Source organism: Corylus avellana, chromosome 4 (genome assembly GCF_965113065.1).
Source record: "Corylus avellana chromosome 4, dhCorAvel1.hap1.2, whole genome shotgun sequence".
NCBI lineage: Eukaryota > Viridiplantae > Streptophyta > Magnoliopsida > Fagales > Betulaceae > Corylus > Corylus avellana.
The window spans coordinates 33,656,496-33,681,378 of NC_142493.1; the positions used below are offsets into that span (position 1 = coordinate 33,656,496).

Here is a 24,883-nt window from a genome sequence, read left to right on the forward strand (position 1 = left end):
ATATGCTAATTTTATCTAAACACTCAATTGATAAAAAAAAAAATATTCTTTAACATGTTTTACCAAATACTTATGCGATTTTAAAAAATAATAATTTTAAAAACATAAATTTTAAAATTGTAATCTCAAAAATACCTTTAACCAACAATGGTTTAATAGAACAGGCGGATTCATACGAAGTGTCCTTCATATGGGCCGAAGTGGTGGCCTTAACGTATATGCTACCAAGTGTGAGCCTTCTTATACGATAGAATTTTGGGCCTCGTAGTCCAAAGTATATGAGAAAATTAGAGCCTTATATATAGACCATTTGCAATTTAACAAATCCAGGCTCTTGACGTCAAGCCCGGTCCCATTGACTCAAAGTCATTTCTACCGTAAAGGCCAAAGAATTTTGAAAAATGTATTATCCTGAGATAGTGACCAATTACTTATTTTATTTATTTATTTAAATTATGTTTGTACAAAAGAATAAAGGTGTGGAGAGATAGGCCACTGATGGAGCCATCTCATATCTAGTAAAATGGAAGTTACTGGTTTAAATCTTACTCTTCTTCTCTTCTTGGTGGTCTTTGTTTCGTGAGACATAATCACTAGTCTATTTATTGAGACGGTGACTCATCATTTAAACGATTTTTTTTTTTTTTTTGTTTATTTATTTATTTTATGTTTTTTGTTTTTTTGTAAATGTCGTCAAGCGTCGCGCTCTATAATCTTAATGAAAATATAAATGCTTCACGGAAAAGAGCCTCATTACTCATCACAGCCTCAAGAGTCAAGACAAACCTGCAGAGACAGACTGGGCGATTAAAAGCATGGCTAACGGCGACGTTGACTGCGTTTCTCACGATCTGATTTCGCTTCTCTCCTCCGATGAGAGGGATTTTGTCGTTCGCAACAACGGTGACCAGGTATGAGATTTGCGACAACAGAACTATGATGCTCAAAATATTACATTTGATTGTTGGTTTTTTTTTTTTTTTTTTTTGGGAAGAATCTATATGACTGCCCTTTTTAAATTTGATCCGTTGTATATGAATTTTAGAGAGAACCGTGAGAAATAGAAGAAAAGAAAAAAGGAGATACTTTGGTATGTATGTATCATACATCTCACAGATCATATTATAGGACACTTTCCAGTAAAGGGAGAAAGTAGAACGTAAACCAACTCATATTATAGGAGAAACCCAGTTGATCAAATACTTTGATGCTAGGCTGAGCAAGATTAAAGTGATTTTTTTTTTTTTATATGCAGATATTGATCTTTGAGTTTTTTTTTTTTTTAAGATGAATAATCTTTGATTTTTTTTTAGATTAATAATATTTGGTTTTTTTTGTTTTGTTTTCCTAGATGAATAATCTTTGATTTTCTTTCATAGGTTAAAATCAGTGACTTGAGCGGAAAGACGGTGGGGTTGTATTTCTCTGGCTCATGGTGCGGTCCATGTTGCCGTTTTACCCCAAACTTAGTGGAAGTTTACGAAGAGCTCTTGCCCAAAGGAGACTTTGAACTGGTCTTCATTTCTTCTGATAGAAATGATGAATCATTCGATGGCTACTTTGCCAAAATGCCTTGGCTTGCCGTTCCATTTTCGGACTCAGAGACCCTGAAACGCCTTAAGGAATTGTTCAAGGTGAGGGGAATCCCTCACCTTGTCATTCTTGATGCCAATGGGAAGGTTTCGACTGATCAAGGGGTGAGAATCGTCAGGGAATATGGAGCGGATGGTTATCCGTTTACTGCAGAAAAAATCCAGTTCTTGAAAGAGGAAGAAGAGGCTGCTAAGAAGAATCAGACCTTGAGTTCTATCTTGGTTTTTGGCTCCCGCGATTATTTGGTTTCAAATGATGGAAACAAGGTACACTTTTGGCTAAGAGTGCATTTGGCATTCTGTTTTCACATACCATAAGTGTAAGTTTAAACCATATCGTAGAAAATGTATTGTTTAGGAGTGTGTTTTAAGAATTGCAATTTGAAAACATACGAGAAACGCAGGAAAAGGGGATACATTTAAAAAAAAAACACAATTTTAAAGATTAAATTGTGATTTTAAAGGTCAAACTATGATTTCACCAAATGTTTAACTACATTTTTAAAATCATATGTTTCCAACCCTTCTAGTTTTATCCGAATGACATAATTTCTAGTTGTTAATGTCATTTGTTGGCAGATTCCTGTACCTGAGCTTGAAGGCAAGATAGTTTGCCTGTATTTTTCATTACAGACTCACCCTCTATGCGTTGAATTTACCTCAAAACTTGTGGAGGCTTACAAGAAACTCAAGGAGAGAGGAGAAAATTTTGAGATTGTGTTGATACCTCTGGACTATGAAGATGAAAACTTCAAAAAAGGGTTCGAAACAATGCCATGGTTGGCGGTGCCGTTTAAGGATAAGAGCTGCGAAAAGCTTGCTCGTTACTTTGAGCTTGAAACCCTTCCTACGTTAGTTGTAATTGGCCCAGATGGGAAGACATTACAATCAAATGTGACTGAACTCATTGAGGAACATGGTATTGAAGCCTACCCTTTCACATCCGAGAAGCTTGCTGAGCTTGCTGAGATTGAGAAGGCCAGACTTGAATCACAGACGCTGGAATCAATTTTGGTTTCAGGGGAAAGAGACTTTGTGATTGACAAAAGTGATTCCAAGGTACCATTTTTCTTAATTTTACCATTGGAAGATTTTTGAATCCTTCTTCTATTGAATTTTCCAACCCTGAAAGTTATGGCTATAAGAGGCTGCATGAATGGTACAATTAAGTGATTTTCTTGTGAATTAATTTTCTCTTCTTTCCTTGGCTAGGTGCCAGTGTCTGAACTTGTTGGAAAGAATATTCTGCTTTATTTCTCAGCTCGCTGGTGCCCCCCATGTCGCGCATTCCTGCCTAAGCTTATAGAAGCATACAAAGAGATCAAGGAAAAGGACAATGCATTTGAAATTATATTCATCTCAAGTGACCGTGATCAGTCCTCCTTTGATGATTTCTTTGCAGGAATGCCTTGGTTAGCCCTCCCATTTGGTGACGAGAGGAAGAAGTCCCTGTCACGCAAATTCAAAATTCAAGGCATTCCTGCTGCCGTAGCCATTGGCCCCAGTGGCAGGACAGTCAATAAGGAAGCCCGGCAGCTATTAACAGCTCATGGTGCGGATGCTTATCCATTCACTGAAGAGCATCTGAAGCACTTGGAGGAAAAACTGGAGGAAATTGTAAAGGGGTGGCCAGAGAAGCTGAAACATGAGCTCCATTTGGAGCATGAGCTTGTAAAAACTCGTCGCAATTCATATGCTTGCAATGGTTGCAGGGAGATGGGGCATGGTTGGTCTTTTTACTGCAAGCAGTGTGACTTTGATCTCCATCCCAAGTGTGCTTTGAAGAAGAATGAAGGAACAAAGGATGATGAGAAAGCAGAGGGATTTGTTTGTGAAGGAGATGTGTGCCGTAAAGCTTGATAAAGCACCCAATTACATAATGTGTGGCTTTCAAGTACTATGTAATCCTACTCGTGTGTTCTAAGTAAACTGTATCCTGTGAGATATAAGTGAATAGCTTGTGTTCTAAGTGACTGTATCTTGTTTCATATAAGTGAATAAATTGTGTGTTCTACGTATATACATCAATTTGAATAATATCTGCTTACCAAAAAGTAAAGAAAGCCATGGATGCTGCACTATTTGTGCCTTTCAATTGTTGTTCTCGTTGGCTGGAGCAGTAGCTAGCACCCAGTGATGCCCCTTGGACGAGCATTCTTCTGAAAATTGAATGTTTTGACGAGAGCAGTTCTTTGACAAAGATTTCTTGCAAAGGGAGGAGGTGGGAACCAGAGAGGAGTAGTTATACATTGTCGGGGACCCAACAAAACATATGGGCCTAAAGGACACCAACACAACACTATTTAACCGGCATTGGTTTGAAATTGAACCCAAAAATTTAAACTTGCTTTTAAATTTGATGACTCTAATCTGTATGCTACCCTTATTGTTTATTTTTAATGTTGTTGTTGTTGTTTTTTTTTTTTTAATAAGTATTTTTAAAGTTATTTATTTATTTATTTTAATATATTGGTGTTCCAAATTGGAGCATGAAATAGGCTGAAACATCAACCGGATAAATCTGGGCTTGTGTGGACATGGACATCGACATCAACACGAGGTCCAACTTCGGGGTACCTAAGTGCAATTCCTTTAGGATATGCTTTGTTGGGTCTGGGGCCCTACGGTCCACAGCTGCTGCTTGAGACCACCGTTACCTTGATTGCAGAAAGTTCTGTTGATTACCACCGTTATCACAGTCAAAACGACAACGTGAAGCGCTGCTGTGCTGGTGGATCACCACGCACTTTTTTTTCTTGGATCACCACGCACTTGTGTATAACATATGTACCACGTGCTATTGACTCTCTCAAATCTCAAGACATGAAACCCCCCCCCCCCCCCCACCCCTTTTTTTTTTTGGGAAAACTATTATATTTGTAATAATAATTCATATCCAACTGCAAATCTTGGATCAGCTTCCATAGAGAGAGCCTACGGTGCACTGGATATTCTTGCATTAAAATCCGCTTGGTAAGTGAATCTATTCACTCTGATTCCCTTTATGGGCTTTTCTTTTTTTTGTTTTGTCGGTCCTTCCTTTTGCTTTCAGGAGCTCTCAGGGGTTTCTGTGGTGCTGCTTATCTCTGAGTTATGGGTTTCTATCATTGTAATTTTGAATGGTTCATGCTTGATATTGATTGAAATTGGCGTAAATTTCTTGAATTTGCTTTAAACCTTGATGGGTAATGCTTACTGCAATTATGTCTTTGATACTTCGTTGATGTATAATGGTGATTTGGTAGCTGGGCCTTATAATTAGAATGGGGTTGGTTGCTGTCTACCCAGTAATTAAGTAATTAAATTGAATTAACCTGCTGCAAGCAATTCCAGGGTTTAATGGGGGAGACAGAGTTTTCGAAAACGACCGCAGATGTCCACAACAACAAGAGAAATGGACGCGGCAAGGCGTTTGATTCAGCATTTTCTACATTTGTTGTGCAGTTCCCTCACAGGGTTCAGAATTTTGTTAAGGTTCGTCATCTCGTTTGAAGTCTATAATGGATCACTGGCTTTTAGTCTTATTAGTTGAAAGTTAAAAGGATTCTCCTTTTCTGTCACAGTCTCGGTTCCAAAGGTTAGCAAAAGATATTGAAGGAGTAAACTCAAAGAACCCTCTTCTAAGAAAAGAGAAAGGATCATCTATTTCTTGGGAGGTTGATGTGGAAAAGCAGATGCAAGCGTGGAGAGAAAATCCATCATGGGTTGATCAAACTCCAAAAATAAAGGTGAGGAAATTTTAAGCTGGAGAATTGTTCTTCTCTGTTCCAACTTCGTTATCTTAGGAGCTGTGACAAATTGACTCAAGTTGAGATTTCAGTTAGAAATTTAATAAGAGTCAAGTTTCTCACATGTTTAATCTTGGTTGTTACGCTTTTGCATGCAGGATGAAAATATGATGTACATTTTAGATTGGTATTAGTTTCCCCAGAACAACAAAGGTTGTGTAGAAAAGAATATTGAGAGAAACTTGAGTATTTTACTGATGTTAAATATTCAACCTATTGCGTCTGTTTTTAGGATAATCTTGTAAAGTTGACAGCTTCTCTGCTGTCCCCATACTGACGCCCGTCAAACTCACGACGTATATGGATTCTAATGACGCTCTTGGCAGGTCAGCGTACCAAAAGGTTCTCTTTGCAACCTCAATGTAAAGGTCAATGTCGGGTTGCCTCCAGATGCAGTATATAATATTGTGACCGACCCTGATAATAAGAGGGTTTTCAAGAATATTAAGGTAAATGGTATCTTTCATCCACTATTTCTTTCAGATTTTACTATTAACTCCATCTCAAGGAAATGGTAATATTAACTTAATAAGAATTTGTCTTTGATATTTGTCAGGCTCTTATAAGTCACGATGCCCGCACTTAAGGGTTTTAAAGCTTTACCATCTCACACAGATTCTAACTTTTGTATGATATATTAAATGTCTTGCCTCAGGAAGTACTGTCCAGAAGGGTTTTGGTTGATGAAGGTCTGAGGCAGGTGGTTGAACTGGAGCAGGCAGCCTTATGGAGATTTCTTTGGTGGTCAGGAACCATATCGGTTCATGTTATAGTAGATCAGAACAGAGAAGATCACTCGGTAAGGAATTGCTGTTATTATTGTTGTCGTGTGGATGGAAATTGCAACTTGCAAGCCCTCTGGTATGAAGTTGCACTGCATAGAGTGATTGTTGGGATTTTGCAATTATTGGCCTGAAGCAGGAGTTGGTTGTATACCTGGTTTATAGAAGACTTTAGGGGTTTTGTTTGTGGTTGCATTTTGTATTTGGTAAGTTCATGTTCAGCTCCAGACAAATGGATACTTTGTCGAAAGCCTGATTCTCCAGTATAAAGCAAACGGATTGTTTCTAGATTTTCTTTTAGGTTGTGTTTCTTTCAACATAAAAAGGTTTAATGCCAGAAAATGATCACTGTTTCTGGATTTTCTTTTATTGGAAAACAAACTCTAAAAAGTCCCTACCCAAAGGTTTTGGAAGCAAACTTACCGACTTATATGCCTATTTATGTTTCCTGGAGTTTCTTTCTGGAAAATATGCTGGCTATACCTAATTGATACCAAATTCAATCTTATAATATGGTTTACATTACTATAGTATTTACCATCATATTGATCCGCAGTGCCTTCTTTATTTATCTGCATAAAGACATTCCAAATTTTGGGCAACCTCATCCTTGCATTATGCAAAGTGAAAATCAATATTTATATTTCTAAAATTGATTTTCAGATGAAGTTCAAGCAAGTGAAAATGGGGTTTATGAAAAAATTTGAAGGGTGCTGGACGGTAGAGCCGGTGTTTGTCGATGAAAAACTTTGCTTTCCCTTCAAGCCTAAGACATGGAAAGATTATTGTGCATGTTCGGGAGGCAAAGGAAGGGTTGGGTCAAAAGTGAGCTTGGAGCAACTGATCCAACCGGCCATTGTCCCACCTCCACCCATTTCCTGGTATCTTAGGGGAATAACCTCCAGGACAACAGAGATGCTGATAAACGATCTGCTTGCGGAAGCTGCCAGAATTAGGGGAGGTTTTGGACCTGAAAGTTCTGAGAAAGAGCTTGTAATATCCAAGGGAATGTCCGATGAACGCGGAATCGATGATAATATATGTGATATCAAAGAAAGATGGGCCCTTCATAGGAGAAATGCAAAGCAATGTCATAGACGGCTGCTCACTGCCAAGTGAACTTGTGTTTAATTTCTGTTTTACTCCTTCGTTTCTTATCTGAATCCATTGTAGCCTATCTGAATAACAATATTTCATAATAATATTCGTATCAAAACTATCTGAATAACAAGTTTTGAGTTATGAAAACCATGAAATTTCAATGAAAACTATTAGAAGAGTCTAAATAACTGTTAAATTGTGAGCTACCATCTTGTTGGATTACTTCCAAATACCATGTTTGTTGATTTAGCAATTTCCGTTGTGAATTAATAATTAATGTTAAGTTACACATAATTATACTTTGTTTTTTCAATCGTTCTCCTAAACTCAGTAAATCATAAACCATAAATATTTTTTGAGAAGAAATCTGTGAGAGACTATAATTCTTGCGAGGGAGACACAAAAGGACAAAAATTTATATTAAACTGAAAACTATTTTTAGAGTATGTGATTATTCTATGCCTTTTAAAACTTTGTCCATTAAACTCACATAAATATTTAGAGTCGTAATTTTCACTAGTAAAAATTTGGGAAAAAAAAACTTTGTCCGCATTTGAAGCACTCACCCGAAGTCGTAAATCAGACAGGAGTTCTACCTGTCTTTCGAATTTTGCATCAGTCCAAGTAGAAGAGAGACAAAGGTTGATGTTAAATTGGAAAATAACTCTACAGTTACAGTAAGATATTCATTTTGTTAAGTATCAAAAGTTACAATATGTTGGAATATTACAAAATCTAGACACAGATGAGTTATGGGTTGTTATTCTCTCGGTCTCTCACTCTTTCCACTTAATTTTCCTTTTCAGATATTCTTCCTACAATATTTTTTGCTATGTTACTGTTGTTACACACATTACACAAATTTTAAATTCTTCGACTCACTGAGAGTGCACCCAGGCAACCAAGCATTGCCTTGTCCGGCGTCCTGTATCTATGTGCCCTATAGAAGAAACCGCTGCAAACTTAAGATGCATAGACACTACAGTCTACACTTTCAGTCTCATTCAATTCCCCATTTGGTGGGCTACATATCTTATCTCCTGCAAGGAAAGAAGTGAATGGGAATGGCCGCATTGACTGATGGACCAGCGAGTCATCAGGACCATGCTTATCATAGCTCCTGAAGGCACCCAATGCTCCAAGAAATCCTTCATGCCGCGAAAACATTGCTTTAGCCTCACCTTTAGACCTGAAAAGAGAAAAGGCAATGTTCACAAAGATGGGATTTACAAATAGAATGACCCTGAAGAGAAGAAAAGAGGAAAGGCTGGGAAAAACAAGATGAACCCACCACCCAAAAATGAACTCAATACATTTATGAAGACAATTAAATGTCAATTTTGTTGCATGTATGGGGTCATTGGTATGTTTTGACAAAATAATGTTGTTTCACTTAATAATTAAAAGGTCTGCTAATGTCCTTATCATTACTGTAGCAGCTGAAAATTGCAATATCTTACAGTCTCCTTCCTCTATGTAAGAACTAGGAACATGCTAGTGCCTTAAACAGCTACTGTACAAAGAGTGACCAACGTTGAAGCACCACCGAAAATGGAAACTTTTTTTTTGGCGACCTAAAGAGAGGAAGATGCAGCCGTTGTAATTTCCGAGGGGGTTGTGGGGGGAGTGGTAAAACATGAAAGAATGATCCATATGTGAGGTATGGCCAATGAAACAAACACTCTCATAATTACCAAAAGTGAACCGCAACGGAAATTGTGTCCATGGCATAAGTATGACCCTGAATAAAAAATCCTCCAAAAAATATCCGCTTGAGCCCAAATCGGAGTGCATTCAAGTAGGAGATCTGAAAGTAACAAAGTAAACTAAAACAATATTAGAAACACTATGACGGTAAATTATAGTTACACAATACAATTCTGAGAAAAAAAGAGGAAAAGTTGTCATTTTGTTTTGGACAAAGAAGAATCAGGGGTTACAAATTGCATTTTAAAGGACACGTAGGAAATGGAAAACGGTGTTACTATCTCCAGGCATGGCAAGGGAATATCAACTTAGTTAAGTAGATATGCTTCCAACCCTCGATTCTAGAATGGTTTTCTGATGAAGGGGCATTCAACACCATGATCAAGACCATAAAAATTAAAACCCCGGACACAAGCCTGCTTCAGTAAAATTTCAGACTGATTGATATTTTTGATGCACAAATGAATTGCAATGTCAGATTTAAACTCAACCTATCCAGTAGTAGATAAATGAAAGGTAGAATAACTAATGTGTTGGGCACACCAAGGATGCCTGATCAGCAAACATAATTAAGATTTCATGATACTATTCTTATGGTTTTGTTATACTGCTAAATATCATGAAGTTTTAGACTAGTCTAGTCTAAGTGCAGCCTGAATCCAAGGTTTGAACCTTGCCACTGAAAACCAACACTTAGAAAAATTGGAAGATCCCAAAATCCAAGGGGATTACTTTAAGAACATGAAAGGAGATGAATGAAGAACAGAAGCCTCACATACTATATCCCAAAATACCCATACAGCAAGATAGTTTTCGCAAAGATAACACGCTCTTCTGTATTTGTTACCTATTAATTTATAGGCTGCAACATGCTATTGTGCAGTATGAAAAGGAAATGTTCAAAATTGACAAGCATATAGAAAATAAAATCAAATGGAGAAACTAAGAAAAATAATAAGCAAGAAAGAAAAGGAGAAACATGGAATGAAATGCTAGTATTGTGAAAAGAACAATATATAGGAAAAAATGAGATGATTACAGGGTTTGCAAAGGAATTATAAAATATAAATTTCACAACCTCACAGACAAAGTATCAATTTTTAAGTAGCTCATTTGAGTAGATTGTTCTTTACTGCATAGACGACTTTGAGAGTTCAGCTTTTTACTTTCAGTAAAAGTCAGACGGAAGAGGGAAGCAAGAGGGGAAAAAATACATTAACTATGCATTACATGTGTTATGAAAATAGGTTTCCACTAGCAAATCTTTGCTCGTTTGGTAATCAGTTGGCTACCAAGCTTCTGCAACAGATCGAACAGCACTAATGGACAGGAGCAATGACCAACTGCTATCAAGGATTGGGACAGCTTAATAAAAAGTAAAATAAACTAAAGTCTAGGGTTGGTCCAAAATGATTTCCAAAATTCTTAATACAGGAATATGCTAATTCTTAATCTTTCTTCCAGTATAGACAGACACGCATCACTACTTCTGTACTTCAAACTATATAGGCAAACAAGAAATCTGTCGCACAACTGACCTGTCCAATGTTATTTGAAATCATTCTTAAAAGTGACCGGGCAAGATCCTCAGGTCTGTAATCTTCAAGTTCTTTATTATCAGAAATTGCCTTGCCAAAGCTAGAAGCAATAGCTGTTGATGAAAGGCCAACCTGTTGGCATAAGGAGAGGGGGATACAGTGCAGTTAATAATCATAAGATGAAAAGTTGACATGGAAACTAAAAATCTCTCATCATCATCCTCTAATTAGACCAATTTCCATTAAGATTTCAACTTGAAGCACACAAGCACAAAATCCAGCAAGCTCTAAGAAACCTAAATTAAAGCAAAGACCTGTTTGTGAAGAATATTCACCTTTGAATAGTCCATTCCACCATAGATGTCCCCAACAAGCATGTCTATGACTCTATTATTTCCCCGATGGCTTAATTCCAGCAACTCGTCAAAACTGAGTCAGAAAAAAAGAAATGTGTGGTCAGTGAATTAAAAACCATAAAATAAGAAGATCAATCATCATACTGAAACAAGATAACATAGCAATTACCTCTTGCAATTCGTTAAGAGCCTTCCCAAACCCCAAAAAGTGCCACCGCCAACATTTGTTCCACTCACACGCTCAAACTTCCCGTCTCCATCCACCTATTAAGCACAAGACAGAAATTAACAAGGAATATATACAAATCATTATGATCGAATAACAAGCAAATAGTTTTATGAACATGAAACGAAAGCAGCAAGTGCAGTGAATAATTTTATTTTATTTTTATGTCGAGGAACCTCTCCAAGACAGGGCCCTTCGGACCCACCTCTGCAGAGTAAACCCCGGTCCTGTACACCGCACCCTTGAAAGTTTCTCTACACGGAACTGGTTAAATCTCTGGCTTTTCACTAGGGGGTGTGGCCCCAAGGGATAAGTGCAGTGAATAATATAACTACAATACCTTGAGCATGCTGACACCAGACCCAATGTTAACAAGGAGGTACGGGTACAAATCATTATGGTCAATCTGCACAAACTCCTTCTGCCCATCCATGTATGTAAATGCTTCTTGATGGACTGCCTACTCAAAAAACATATAAAGCCAGTTGACACTATCAGCCAAGACATTGGTAAGGCAAACAAGAAAAGAGATGCAATGAAGAACTTGCTTTAAAACATGAACGAGATAATTTTAATATCAATAATGGTTGTATGCTTGTCATGCAGACATTTGAAACAATACAAACATTTCTTCACCCATTCCCCTCCCCCCAAACAAATTATATTTTGTTCAATGCAAATGAGTGCGTATTTGAGGAGAATCAGAATAACAGAGCTCAAGATAAATGAAGCGCAAGAGACTAAATACTAAATAAGAAGACTTCACTTTATCATATATAAAGGAGAGAAAATAAGTTGTAAATACCAAAATTTGTATTTGGTATTAGGGTCACACCTTAAGTAAAAAATTAACTCCACCAACGAGACAGTTCATTTCATCCTCCTTGTCAAGACTGATGCCAAGCTTTTCTTTGAAGAGATCTGCATACTTGTGTGCCCCACCGCCTGTAGCCTTCTCAAAGACAGCAAGTAGTAAATAAGTTTGCATACTTCATAAGAACATACCATAAAACCAAGTTTCTCACTACATAATCTCTCTCCAAATGCACCCATTCTTCTGCACAATTATTATATGTGCTATTTTGCCAGTAAATCATGAAAAGATATCTAGCTCCTATCTAGAGAATAAAAAAGAGCAACAAATTTGACCCAACTACTTCAAAATTGTATGGTAATGTCAAAGAAATTTTTACCTTAATTATGATCTTGTCAATTGGAGGAGCCTCAAGATGCTGGTATCCTGAATTAATTTTCAAAATAAGCAGAATGACCAGAAGTAGCAGAAACATCATGAAGAAGAGTGAAAGAGCAACAGAAATCACCTTAAAGAAAAAATGACCTTAAATTGAAGCCTCCTAATCTATATATCTCAAGGATTGAGAAACTGAATGGCAACATAATGAGAATTTTCTTTGAAAATCAGACTGTTATAACATGCTCCACCTTAAGTATAATTTTCCATGGAAATGCAGGTGCTACCTGTCTTTTAGGAATTATATAAAAACTGGTGATGAAAGCGGCACAGGGCTGTCAAGCACATTGAGACTAGGCGAGCAGAGTAGGTTAGGTTTTCAAGGAGCTTCTAACCAATCAAAGTTAAGTTCAAGTACCTGTATCTGCCAAGCTAGAGCAACACTTGGATCAAGTAGATTAGACCTTGACCGATTTAGATAGCTTCAAGGAGTTTCCAAAGAGACTCACCCAAAGTTTACAATAGAAAGTCAGTGACAAAGAACGAAGATTTCTTTAAGCTCTAGAGTATATTGTAATTATTAAGTTGCCTTCGTAAATTAGGACTGTGAGATTCTGACAAACATTTAATCGTGTATCAGGCTGATTCATCAGCTAGGTTAGGCTATAAACAAGCTCAAGCTCAATCAAACATATACAAAACGAGCTTCAAAAGGCTATTTTGAGCTCGGATCACACTCAAACTCAGCTCAAGCTTGATATTTAACTCAGCTGATCTTGAACATCCACGTGATTAGTTCAGTTAAGTTATTTCTTAGTGTCCATTAAAAATATCACTCTTCCTTCAACATGACTCCAATTTCCAAATGTACCGCAAGTTTGGTCACTAATAGGAAAAACAGTTACCGAAGTAGCAATAACATGCAAGTGCATTGCACACATACCACCAAGATGGAGCTGCTTGGTTTTTATAAACTCTAAGCAATCATTGATCTTGCTGGTTTGGAATTTCACAAAATGGAGCCTCCCTTTGAGAACCGGATGGTCCCTATTACCACTAGAAACCCCAAGACTCTTCTTTCCCGACCTCCCCACCTCATCATCAACATCATAATTCGTTGAGAAATACACCATCTTAATGAGAGAACCTGCCAACAAACACCAATATTATTTCAATTCGCATGGACAGACTTCTTTAGGAAGAATTAGATAATACGAACATATAAACTACGGTTACGAATTTATCATCACAACGACGAAATTCAGAGCCAAATGAGTATTCTTTTTTTGGTAGGTAGGTATTCTAGCGAATCAATTTTGAATCTCGGGAACTTCTTCTACTCAATAACGGATTTTATATACGTTCAAAGCACCCCTCACTATACCATGTGAAACAGAAAAGAATTGAGGAAATCAAATACATAAATACATACAATTACACGGATGAACAAGAAATTCAAGAGAATTGAATTGAATAGAGCTTGAGGGACCAAAAGAAAACAGCGAGAGTCAAAGAATCACCTCCGATATCCAGAGCCAAATGAGATATTCGACCACCGGGTTGGTTTGGGTCAGAATTCCCTGGAATTTCAACCTCTTTTGGATCCATTTTTCCTCGCTCTCTCTATCTACCTCCTGTATTCGCTGATTCTGAGCTTAAGAAGTATGGAGCGGCTCCTTACCTAACCCCTGGCTGCCTCCTAACGCAGCATTTTCTTCACGTTTTAGGATTTGGGAGGAGGGGGAATAGATCAATAGAATAGACCGGTTACTAATTAATAGGATATTGTTCCTTACCCGCACGAGATACAGGATTTTCGTGCGATGCGTTTCTCTCTTTTGGATGAGTGCTTATTGTCGCAGTCACTGACGCCATTACCAACTTCTTCAACCTTTTTGACTTTCCAAGTAGTGAACGGAGCAAGAGAGCAGCGCATGATGGGCTAATGACAGGTACCAAATTGAATAAAAGTCAACATTGAATGACGTGGCAAAGATGCCCAATTAACGGAATGCCTTCACAAATTATTCTTAAATTTGGTTAAGAGTCTTTCAAACCGATTTGGTTAAGGCCTAACCACAAGGGCTGTGGCTAAGGCCTAACCCCAAAGGCTACTGGACCATCCCCCTAGTGATGTTTTATATGTTTTTCAAACGTTGCAATTCTACCTTCTTTTCTTTTCTTTTTTTTTTAGGATTTTTCTAATATTTGGTTACTTTGCAATTTTTCCATTGTGTTTGACGGTCAGAATTTGCTGCGACGGAGAAGCTTATGTTGCAAATAGTGTAAGGAAGAAAGAGTAGTGATTTTTGGCACACCGGGTGCTTGAACAATAAGTATGTTGGTGTTAAAATATTATAAAATATTATTAAAATAATATTTAAACAGTAAAAAATAATAATAATAATATTTTAACACTTATGTGTTTACTGTTCAAACACGCTGATATGCCAAAAATCACTGCTCAAGTAACAAATACTTTATTTTCTTAAACATTTGGGACTTTCAGTTACTATTACGAAATTGCTGAACATCTTTAAGATGAGACCAGTAGCCTGGATAATGTATACAGAAGTAAATGAACTAGGTAAACTAGTCTCTTTCTTTTCTTTTTTTGTTTCCTTCAAACAAATAGCACGAGGTGGGTTCTATTCTATAGGGTTGTTTTCTTGGTGGTGGATTCTCTTTTGTGGAGCCATGACAAAAGCTCCGCAAGAACACCCATCTTAATGCTCTGTTTGTTTGCCTTGCCTAGGCAATTCAACTGTAGAATGATAACTTAGTCATGGCTCAAGAAGAAAATTATTAGCAAATTCAGAAAGAGAGAAGTCATCACATGAACATTAACTACACAACTACAGCCAGGAATTTGAACAAACCACTGGAGAGTCCTTTGGGAAAGGAGCCCTTGGATGAATGGCATTATTCCCCCATCTCAAACTCCCACAATCTCCCTCTCTCCCTCTTAATCTCTCTCTCTCTCTCTCTCTCTCTCTCTCTCTTCTCTTCTCTTCCCCCCTTCTCTCCCGATCTCTCTCTCTGGTTCACTCTTTCCCACTTTTATAGAATGACAGGTGCGTTCCCCCTCTCTCCAATACACGCTTGGGGATGGTCCTCAAGCCAGCTGCTCCTCAGGCCTTCCTTGTGAAGGCCGGCGTGGGAAGTAGGGGTGTAAAAAAAATTATAAAAAAAACCGGTAGCCAGAGTGCCCGGTTCTGGTTTTGGAGTTTTTAAATACCCGGTTATAACCAGGTAACCCGGTATATATATATATATATATATATATATATAATAATAATATATATTTTTAATTTTATATATATTTTTTTCGAATTTAGTCTATTGATTATTATTTTTAATTTTTTTTGTTTACATACTTGTTTTTAACATGTTAATATTTAGGGTTTAGTGTTTAATATTTACTATTTAGTGTTTAATCTCATAAGAATGAGATTTGTAGTTGAATTGGTTGATATATCATATATGTAATCTATGTAGATATAGTTTAATCTTATGTATTATGCAAGCTTTTAAAATAAAATTTTAGAGCATTTTAAGCTTACTTGTTTTATTGTTTAAAAAGGGCACAAAATGGTTAAATTAAGCCCAAAAATTAGGCCAAATGCCTAAAATAAGCTCAAAATGCAAAAAAAACAAAAAAAAACCAGTTACTTGGTCCGGATAACCGGGTACCAACCGGAATCGGCCGGTTATTATATAACTGGGTACCCAGTTCCGGTTTTCAAAAATCAAAAACCGGATACCTCGGTTTCAATTGTTAGTTTTAGCCAATAACCGGAAACTAAAACTGGGTATTTATCCCCAGTGGGAAGCATGCTGCCTACCTTAGGGAAACAGCTTTGGGACCATTGATCTTTAGCTTCACGTTATCTCTCTTTGTTTTTGTATTTTGTCTTTGTGGTTTAATAGTATTATCAAAGCAAGATAAATCTACAAATTTCAAATTAAATCCTCTAAAACTATTGAAAATCAAAACTTATAATTAACTCTTCAATGGTGCAAAGTCAAATCTTATAGTTTAATATCACCAATTAAAATTTATCATAATAAATATCGATTTACTCAAAGATATCTCCAAAATAATTATTTTTTCCAAAATATATATATAGAAAATAATTTCGGGGTTTTACAGTGGTGGCGTGAGTGTCCTTCAATGGTGTCGCCGTACAAAGTCTTTGGAATTACTTCAACTAATGGTTCTGTAGGTTGAAAAATGTGGCTATTAGCCACCCCCATTTGGCCTGGGGTGGTTTTAACCACCCCAAACCGGCCGATTTCAAAAGGCCAATTAAAAAAGAAAAAGAAAAAAAGAATTAGGGTTGGCCCTTGGAGTGGCCGAAACCACCCCAGGCCAAACGGGGGTGGCCAAGCTGCCCCCATTTTGCAACTTAGGAGTGGTTTGGCCATCCAAAATCGGCCAGGGGTGGCTCAAACCACCTATTTTCCATATTTTTTAAAATTTAAAATTTTAATCATTTTCGTTTTAATTTTTTAATTTAATTTAATTATTTTTATTTTTAATTAGGTATATAAATATGTGTTGAATTTTTAGAGGTGATGACATGGATTTTCGTCAAATTTTGGACAGAAGTTAGATGAATGTATCATCTCAATTTTTAGCTATTATCAAGGACCATCTGTGATACTAAATGAAGCCGATAAATAGAAAATAAAGTTGTTAAATCACATAGGAAAAAATTAGGGAAAAGTCCACATAACTCCCTCAAACTACCACCAATTGACAATGTTCCCCTCAAACTTTTAATTGTGACAATGTCCCCTTCAAACTACCAAAAATTGTCAATGTTCCTCCCAATGATGAAACTACCCTTGATAAAATAAAAACAAAAAATAATAAAACTTCTAGAAAAAACCTAAAACTAATTAAAAAAAATCCAAAGGGTAGAAAATTAAAAATTATAAAAAAAAAGATCCTTTTTTATAAGAAAAAAATTAAAAAATTTCGATTTTTTTTTATTATAAAAATTTCGTTTTTTATTTTGTTTTATAAATTTTTTAAAATAAAAATTTCCGTTTTAAAAAAAATTCTTCTAAAAAAATTAAAAATTTTCGTTTAAAAATTATTATTATTTTTTTTTTTAAAAAAAAATTGTTCTTTTGAAATTAATTAATTTTTTTTAAATTTATAAGGGTATTTTTGTCTTATTAAGAAATGTATAAGGGCATTTTGATTTTTTGTTAATCTTGGAGGAACATTGACAATGTTTTGGTAATTTAGGAGGATATTGTCACAATTAAAAGTTTAGAGAAGACATTATCAATTAGATGGCAGTTTGAAGAGATTATAAAGACTTTACTCAAAAAATTATTTAACCATTTTTTTCCCACAACGGGGGTTAACTTTACTAGCCAGCTCAGCAATTGCGGATGATTTCGGAAGGAGTGATACTTCTTACCATTACTCTTAAATGGGACCTCAGTCCGGGCCAAGGTTTCGCTTTTCGTGCCCGACCCGTTCCATTCGCAACTGAAAGTCTGAAACCCATTTTAAACAAAGCATTTCAATTTTTCAAAAAAGATGTACGCGGGCGCGAGAGAGCGAGCTCTTCTCTGTTCGCTTCCCAAGAGCCTTCTTCAATGGAATTTGCTTCTGTTCATGCAATCTGTCTGCATGTGAGTTTCTTCAATCTGTAAGGGAAAGCTCGAATTGCTTCATCAATCGATTATCGCAAACTCACTCTTTTTCTAACCATTCGATCGGATTTTTTTTTTTTTTTTTTGAAAAAAAACGATTACAGTTTATTTCTTCTGCGATTCAAAGATGCCGCTTATCCAGAGAGCTATGCAGACTCTCAGTTATTCTCAAGTGCTCTCCACCATCCGATCATCTTGTTCTTCGAATTTCAAGTAAATCTCTAATATCTACTTATCAACAAAAAAAAAAAAGTAAATCTCTAACATCTCTCATTATCGATTTGATTTTGCTTCGCTTTTTTTTTTCGATGAATATGAAAGTGCTTAATGTTTGCTGAAATTTCCACTAGCCGTTGATTTTTTTATCTTGTCGTAGAGAAGGAAATAGAGGCTAAACTACGTCGATTTTGCCTATTTTTCCTTTTAACCCAGAGTGAATGCAACAAGAGTAGCTGTAATTAATTTTTGGGGAATTGCGGCTGAGAAGGTTCATATGTGTGATAACATCTAGAATTCAAATGAAAAATGAAATGACGAGAGGTTTTCCTTGGTTTCGTCACGAGCAGTTTCAGATACCGGCGTCGGAAGCTGCTTGGAGGAGTTTCGGGACTTGAAGTTTTCTAGGGAAGGCATCGGTGCCGAAAAGTGGGGTAAGTAGAGGACTGAGATTGCACAAATCTACTAGAAGCTCCTGGTCTTGATCGTTGTATTGTTCTTCTTTTCAAGAGGTTCAATTAATTCTAGCATTGGCTGTATTCATTTTCATGTTCGCGAAAACGCATATAGTTGTTTGAATTTTTGGGAAAATATACATGCTATTTTTGATCGATGTCTGGCATTTTGACGCAGATGGAGTGCTTTCTGTCAGAACAACTAGTAAGTTTAATTTTCTCAGTGTACCTGTGCTTTATTATTATATAGAAACTTCTCCGAAAACTACTTTATCAAAAATGTTTCGTTGCGTATCCATTTTCATCGACCGTGTGGATGAGAGATTGTAATGATTGGAATTGAGGAGCTTGAGTTCATAAAGAAATATAGTTCTCTGTTTTTCATGTTTAGCATATATATCAATGTTGCTAACATTTTTGTGGAGATTGCAGGCATATGTGATAATGAGGTATATCATTATCAGTTAAATCTAAAAGAGAGTGCTTCTGCCAGAAGGCTGACCAGACTACCTTCAAACCCCAAGAATGGGGTGAAATTCAGGCATGCAAGTTACTTGAACTTTATATTTTGTTGATTTGTAGATTATCTTGCTAATTGCTTGATGATCATATCTCCAGTGGGACTGAAGTGTTTTTCTCCATCTTCGAAAGTGTTGAGGTTTTACTGCCAGAGATCAATGCCTTCTTTCAAAAGGTTTGTTGACTCTTTTCTGCAGATTCAGTTGTTTCTCTTTTGTTACATAATGCTGGTGAATACTCAGATTGATTGTTAGCTTATGATTAACGATTGTCATCTTACTAGCAACCAAAAACAAACATATACATGGTCTTTCAAATGATTAAAGGAAGAATTTAAGATCATAGCGACTTAGTATTATTGATATTGGGACATCCTTTTTATGTTTTCACACAGTTTGTGGTTAAACACTTATTATTACTCATGTTGGGATTTTTTTTTTTTGCAGGGCTAGTGGTTTAATTAAGTTTATTGTTTGATGTACTTCTAGACTGATGCTAGGATTCTCAAAAATTTTAGTTGATTGAAAAACAATTTCTGCTGCTCAAATTGATTGATATCACATTGTTTCATGGTTTGCATTTCTGAACCCACTTCCCATATATTCTCTGTTAAGTGCCCATTGAAAAATTTCTTTTCTAGTTTTTCCTCTATTTACCAGAATCCATTCCCTATTGGTTTTGCAGGTGCTTGTGCTAAGGATTCCTGTGAGTTCTACGTGCTACTCTTTGTTATATGATAAAAGTTTCCATGTTATCAAATACTGTGTATTGCAGTGTAACTTTATCATAAAAGCTGAAGAACTTTCTTACTTTTTTTTTTTGAGAGGTCCCCTTGTGTTTCTGAACACCACCTCCAAAACCTTGTTGATTCCAGTAGAAATGTTCTCTATGACTTTGGAGCTTGATTGATTTGATTTAATATGAAGGTCACACTTTTAATTCTCAATTGATCAGATTTTCTTTTTTCTTTTTTTTGTCCAGAATGTTGCCTATGAAGTGGTTGTTGAGCATGAAGATGCTTCTGGATCACGATGTGAAAATTTATTTTTAGCAAATGAGCCCTATCCACCACCTTTTTCAGCCTCAAATCTTGAACGTTTGAAGTCAGGCCTTGAAGATTATGTTTTAAAGCATGGAAATAACTCAAATAAGAAGTGTGGCTCTTGTTTTCCAAGTTTGTAAGTTCATACCAAATTCATTGTTAGGTTTCTGTTTATCTTTTGGCTTGCATACTCTAGTCCTTTTATCATTACCCGCAAATATTTACTTGGAAATCTACTAGATGAGCTATCTATTTATGAACCTCTTGATAGGGAGTGTGTCAAGGCTGGGAGTGGAATAGCATGCTGCACAGAAGACCATAGGAATGCTGGACGGATGATGGAAGCCATTATAGTGATAAGTGAAATATCAGAGACAACTAGTTGTTGCTTCAGAACATGTGGTGCTAAAAGTGAGGTTTGTTTCACCTCTTCTGTTTTATGTCATTCAGTTCTTAAATAAAGAATAACAATCAAATATATTATGGTGAAATGTGAAGTCTGCATGGGAATTGGGTCACCTGCATTTACTTGTCTTGTGCATTAAGGCCCAGCTACGTAACCTGTTTCTTGTGATAGAACTTTATGATCAACTACATTTATAAATTCATTCCACTACATGCACAAATTTGCCTGCTACGTATATTTGTTAAATGTTGCTCCTTTGGCCTCACCTGTCATAGTTGAGGTGATGCTTGTTCTTCATCATTAATTCTCAATCAAATATGTATTGACAGAAGATGTAAGTTCCATAACGTAACATAGTACACACACATAGAGTGAGAGCTGACAGCATTATTTCAGAAAACTTTTCAGATCAAGAGAGCCTAAATAAGTCAGTCTGCAAGCTTGTTATTTATCAAACTTATATACAAGCTTATCTGTGCACTAAAATGTTGAATTTTGGGATTTGTGTAATATACAGACCTCAAAAGGCCTTTGCATATCAAGAAAATCAGGCATAAACATTTGAATAGTTCGGTTGATCAGTACAGGTCTTACATTGTCATGTCGTGACCCAGGTTCAGTTCCCATATCTATGCTTAAGAGATATCATCGGACCAAGTTGGAGTTCTGCTAGAGTTTTCTCAACTCTGCTCCCACCTTGATATAGGAAAATTGAAGGATTAAAGCCCATTACTCGGTGTTGGAAAACTTGGTTGGGAAATTATGAGACAATACATCTCTTTATTTAACTTGGATTTTGCATCTCCTTTTATTACTTTAGTTTGTTGAAGTATGCAATAAAGTAGGTAGAAGTCTTAGGCTATGCTGCCCATGGTTCAATCCAAGACCACTTTCTCATATATATCAAATTGAAAAAAGCATGTTGTTGAATTACTACTCAATTAATCTACTGTTGAATTGGTAAGACCCCTATACCATGTCTTTAGGTATGCCATCAAGTACACTTACGTCGTCATACTGGAATTATTGGTTGGCATGCTCCAAACCATGTGCGAATGACTTTCAGCATACCATGTCTTTAGGTATGCCATCAAGTACACTTACGTTGTCATACTGGAATTATTGGTTGGCATACTCCAAACCATGTGCGAATGACTTTCAGCATAGAAGAGTTCGTTTGATATGTTAAGTGTTGAAACTTGAAAGTAACCATCTGAAGAAAGAAGTAAGGACCGAAGGTCATCAGAGAAAATAGAGATTAATGTCTAAGCAAACTACCTTTTATTCTCAGTAATGCTTGTTCTAATTAGTCCTGTGAGTTTGCTTTTTTTCCTTTCTAGTTTGTCTTTAATTTGTATAATCTGGATTTGTTTTCAGGTTTTTTACTTCAAAGATTTCTCACCTTCTGCAATCTCCCCGTCATCTATGAAGGCATTGACTAGCATTGACTGGAGAAGTTATGGGTTGACTTTGGCAAGTATTGTGAATCAAGGTGGCCATGCATTGCTGGAATGGGAAGGCTTGCCACCGTATGCTCATATTGATATTGTCCTCCACTGTTACCATGAGCAATATCCAACATTGTGCTATATGCTTCAGTTCCTAATATGCTAACGTTAACCCTTTCATGCTTTTGATTGTTGTTCTTATTATATGTATGTGTGTTGGTCTCTTTTGGATTTAATTTTTTTTTGCCTGTAAGCTGCTGCCATATGTATGCCTCTTCCTTGACTTCTCACCAAGGTCATGATACCATCGGTGGGGCAAAAAACTCAACTTGATCGAAATCTTATAAAAAGAGCAGTGAAACTTGCATTCGATGATTTGAAGGAGAAGCATGCAGGAGTTCTTCTAAGTGCCCATGCCCTCAAGGTAAATCTCTATCCTTTTCTCACAAAAAGATGATATCTTCGAAGTTTCTACAGCACTGGGTACTAGAAGAAAATAATAATATTATTGTATGTTGCTATTCTCTTATGCAATTGTATATATACATTGGGCGTTTTTGACATGTGCAATCATTATTAAAAACAACTTAGTTTCTGCAGCAAACGATGTGTTCAATGTTCAAATTCAGCAGATCAATTTTGATTCAAAAGAGCTCATGAAATTTCTTTTATTATAAATTTATAATGCTTGGAATGAAATCGATTTCTCCAATTTTTCGATCATAACATTGATTATGTATTAACCTAAAAATGTCTTGGTTATATGGGATATACCTTATGTTTGTGTGGTTATTTGCACTGCCTTGGTTATTTTACTCAATCAACAAATGGCTTAATGGTGTAGCACTATATAAAATCCGTGAACTCTTGCTACTGGACAAAGAGTTCAATGTACTTACCGTCAACAAAACCAAGAGAAAACTCGCAAATATAGTTGTCAAACGCACGCATTGCTTTGAGAAAAACTTTGATCAAATTAACAATATTGCCCCTTCTTGTTGTGTTAATAACAAGTTCGCTCTCATTCCATGAACTATAAATACTGCATGATTGTAATTGCTGTGAGAAAAATGGGACATTTGTCTTATTATTAAGCCTCCCTATTTAGCTACTTGTCTGAAGATCGTAGTTTTCACGATGCATAAATAAGCATCTTGACGAACCCATGTTGGCGAGTTGGACTTGAACTTAATTCTCAGATTTGCAGTTATGCCCCTGATCTTGCAAAAACAATGGCTGGCCTAATCTTGTCATCCGATGACTCAGGCTTCCAGGAAGAATGCTTTTCTCTTTTTGGCTTGCAGTTTCAGGGAGTTGGAGGTGAAATTGTTGAAGATTGTATCAAGGAAAAGATTATCTCAATTATAGAGATGAATGACAGAAAGTCACACCAGAGAAGTGAAGAAGTTGCTCCTTTTCTTTTTAGAGATGACTGCCTCCAGGAGCTAGAGTTGCAAGAAGAGGAATATGAAGAAGGCGAGGATGCCTCAAGTCCCTTGGATATATAGACGTATCCTGTGCATAATGCCTTCGGCCAACCCGAGATAACTGCAAAGTTCTACAAAATATATATGAACGTTTATGTCAGTTGAAGATGCCACTGTCAGCCCGGAAAGTGAATACAGCAAGCTCCAGTCGTGGTTTCTGCTAATTACAACACCAAGGTATAATTTCTAACCTCAAATAAGTGTGGATTTGGTGTTTTCTGGCCCGTTTGTGTCTGTATTTTAGCCAACTGGACCAACTGATGTTGAAACCCAGAATACTCTCAACTGTGTATTGGGAAGTCCAGCCTGGTTATGACCTGCAACTTGGCAATTGGAAATATCTATGGTGGGCGTGGATGATCCACACGTTACTCTTGTCCATGCCCTCTCAATAGTTAAAATATGTCAAATATGTTGTGGTTGTGCCTTGCCTCTCTCTCCTCCATCAAATTTCTTGAAAATACGCATGGACCATGACAATGTGACCTTGAGTTGGTCCAACTTTTGATTTTTGATTTGATTTTACCAGTTTGATGTGGACTTGAGGTGATTAGTTGGCAAAAGGGTCTCAGGTTATAGGTGGAGTGATTATTCAGAACCATAGTGATTGATGGTCACATGGTTATAGTTTACTCATTTCTGTCATTTTCGGTAATCTCTACCAAAAGATAATCGAACTCACTGAATAAAAAGAATTACGATCGAGTCCTGTGAAGCTAGAGATCATAAATTGCTTAAGCTGCGACCGTGTGAATTTATTTTTGAGGTGTGTACTTTATAATATATCTGGCTATAAAAGCTTAAAGAATCGCTCAAATTGAGATGGGCCGGCGAAGGATATTATATTCAAGTGGTGTGAAATTGCTAGAAAGTAGAGTCAAACATCGAATTTCCTTTTCTTTCCTTTTCTTTTACCTCCCACCAATCACGTCCTTTTCACCAAATATTGCGGATTTGTCTCCTCACGCTATGGGTTTATTTTTGACATTATTATCATAATTATGATGATTGAAAGCCATTCATTTGCTGATGGTTTTGACATGATGGTCCAGACCCATCACAAGCTGCCACGTCTTTGGTGAAGACAGTTCTCACCCAAACATGGAGCAAATGTAATTTTAGCAGGAGGGGAAAAAGAAAATTGAAACTTGGGGGAAGGCGCCAAGGCAATGCCCATCTCTATTTGACGTCATTTTGTATAATATCGTAGATATTGACACCATTTTTCTTTTTAGAAGTTTTTAGAATTTTTAATTCCTAATTTCCAATTCAAAGCAAACTAGTGTATATCTTAACATAGCCTAAAAATTAAGAGCTGTCCCTCAAAGTATCCGTAAGTTGTTTTTGGGCTA

At 36.5% G+C, this 24,883-nt stretch overlaps 4 protein-coding genes across 4 annotated transcripts; 3 read left to right on the forward strand and 1 right to left on the reverse strand.

Annotated features, from left to right (window-relative positions):
* Positions 1-737: 737 nt before the first annotated feature.
* On the forward strand, positions 738-3,610 carry LOC132178742 (putative nucleoredoxin 1). The gene is made up of 4 exons (XM_059591264.2): positions 738-911; positions 1,380-1,859; positions 2,172-2,651; positions 2,805-3,610. The coding sequence occupies exons 1-4, from the start codon at positions 816-818 to the stop codon at positions 3,450-3,452; spliced, it is 1,704 nt and encodes a 567-aa protein (XP_059447247.2). The 5' UTR covers positions 738-815; the 3' UTR covers positions 3,453-3,610.
* Positions 3,611-4,462: 852 nt separating this feature from the next.
* LOC132179832 (uncharacterized) lies at positions 4,463-7,410 on the forward strand. Its single transcript, XM_059592616.2, has 6 exons — positions 4,463-4,565; positions 4,926-5,066; positions 5,156-5,320; positions 5,707-5,829; positions 6,036-6,179; positions 6,826-7,410. The coding sequence occupies exons 2-6, from the start codon at positions 4,932-4,934 to the stop codon at positions 7,279-7,281; spliced, it is 1,023 nt and encodes a 340-aa protein (XP_059448599.2). The 5' UTR covers positions 4,463-4,565; positions 4,926-4,931; the 3' UTR covers positions 7,282-7,410.
* Positions 7,411-7,895: 485 nt separating this feature from the next.
* On the reverse strand, positions 7,896-14,197 carry PANK1 (pantothenate kinase 1). Its single transcript, XM_059592065.2, has 11 exons — positions 14,079-14,197; positions 13,803-13,981; positions 13,226-13,429; positions 12,284-12,330; positions 11,926-12,042; positions 11,431-11,550; positions 11,034-11,128; positions 10,844-10,937; positions 10,509-10,640; positions 8,958-9,070; positions 7,896-8,452 (listed from the first exon to the last, which is right to left on the reverse strand). Exons 2-11 carry the CDS (start codon positions 13,888-13,890, stop codon positions 8,227-8,229), a joined length of 1,236 nt encoding a protein of 411 aa, XP_059448048.1. The 5' UTR covers positions 13,891-13,981; positions 14,079-14,197; the 3' UTR covers positions 7,896-8,226.
* Positions 14,198-17,732: 3,535 nt separating this feature from the next.
* On the forward strand, positions 17,733-23,994 carry LOC132179335 (type 2 DNA topoisomerase 6 subunit B-like). The gene is made up of 13 exons (XM_088515715.1): positions 17,733-17,755; positions 17,843-17,954; positions 18,063-18,171; positions 18,525-18,608; positions 18,808-18,834; positions 19,062-19,170; positions 19,248-19,323; positions 19,833-19,853; positions 20,130-20,326; positions 20,462-20,606; positions 21,974-22,166; positions 22,338-22,468; positions 23,244-23,994. The coding sequence occupies exons 1-13, from the start codon at positions 17,733-17,735 to the stop codon at positions 23,550-23,552; spliced, it is 1,536 nt and encodes a 511-aa protein (XP_088371841.1). The 3' UTR covers positions 23,553-23,994.
* The last annotated feature ends 889 nt before the right edge of the window (positions 23,995-24,883 follow it).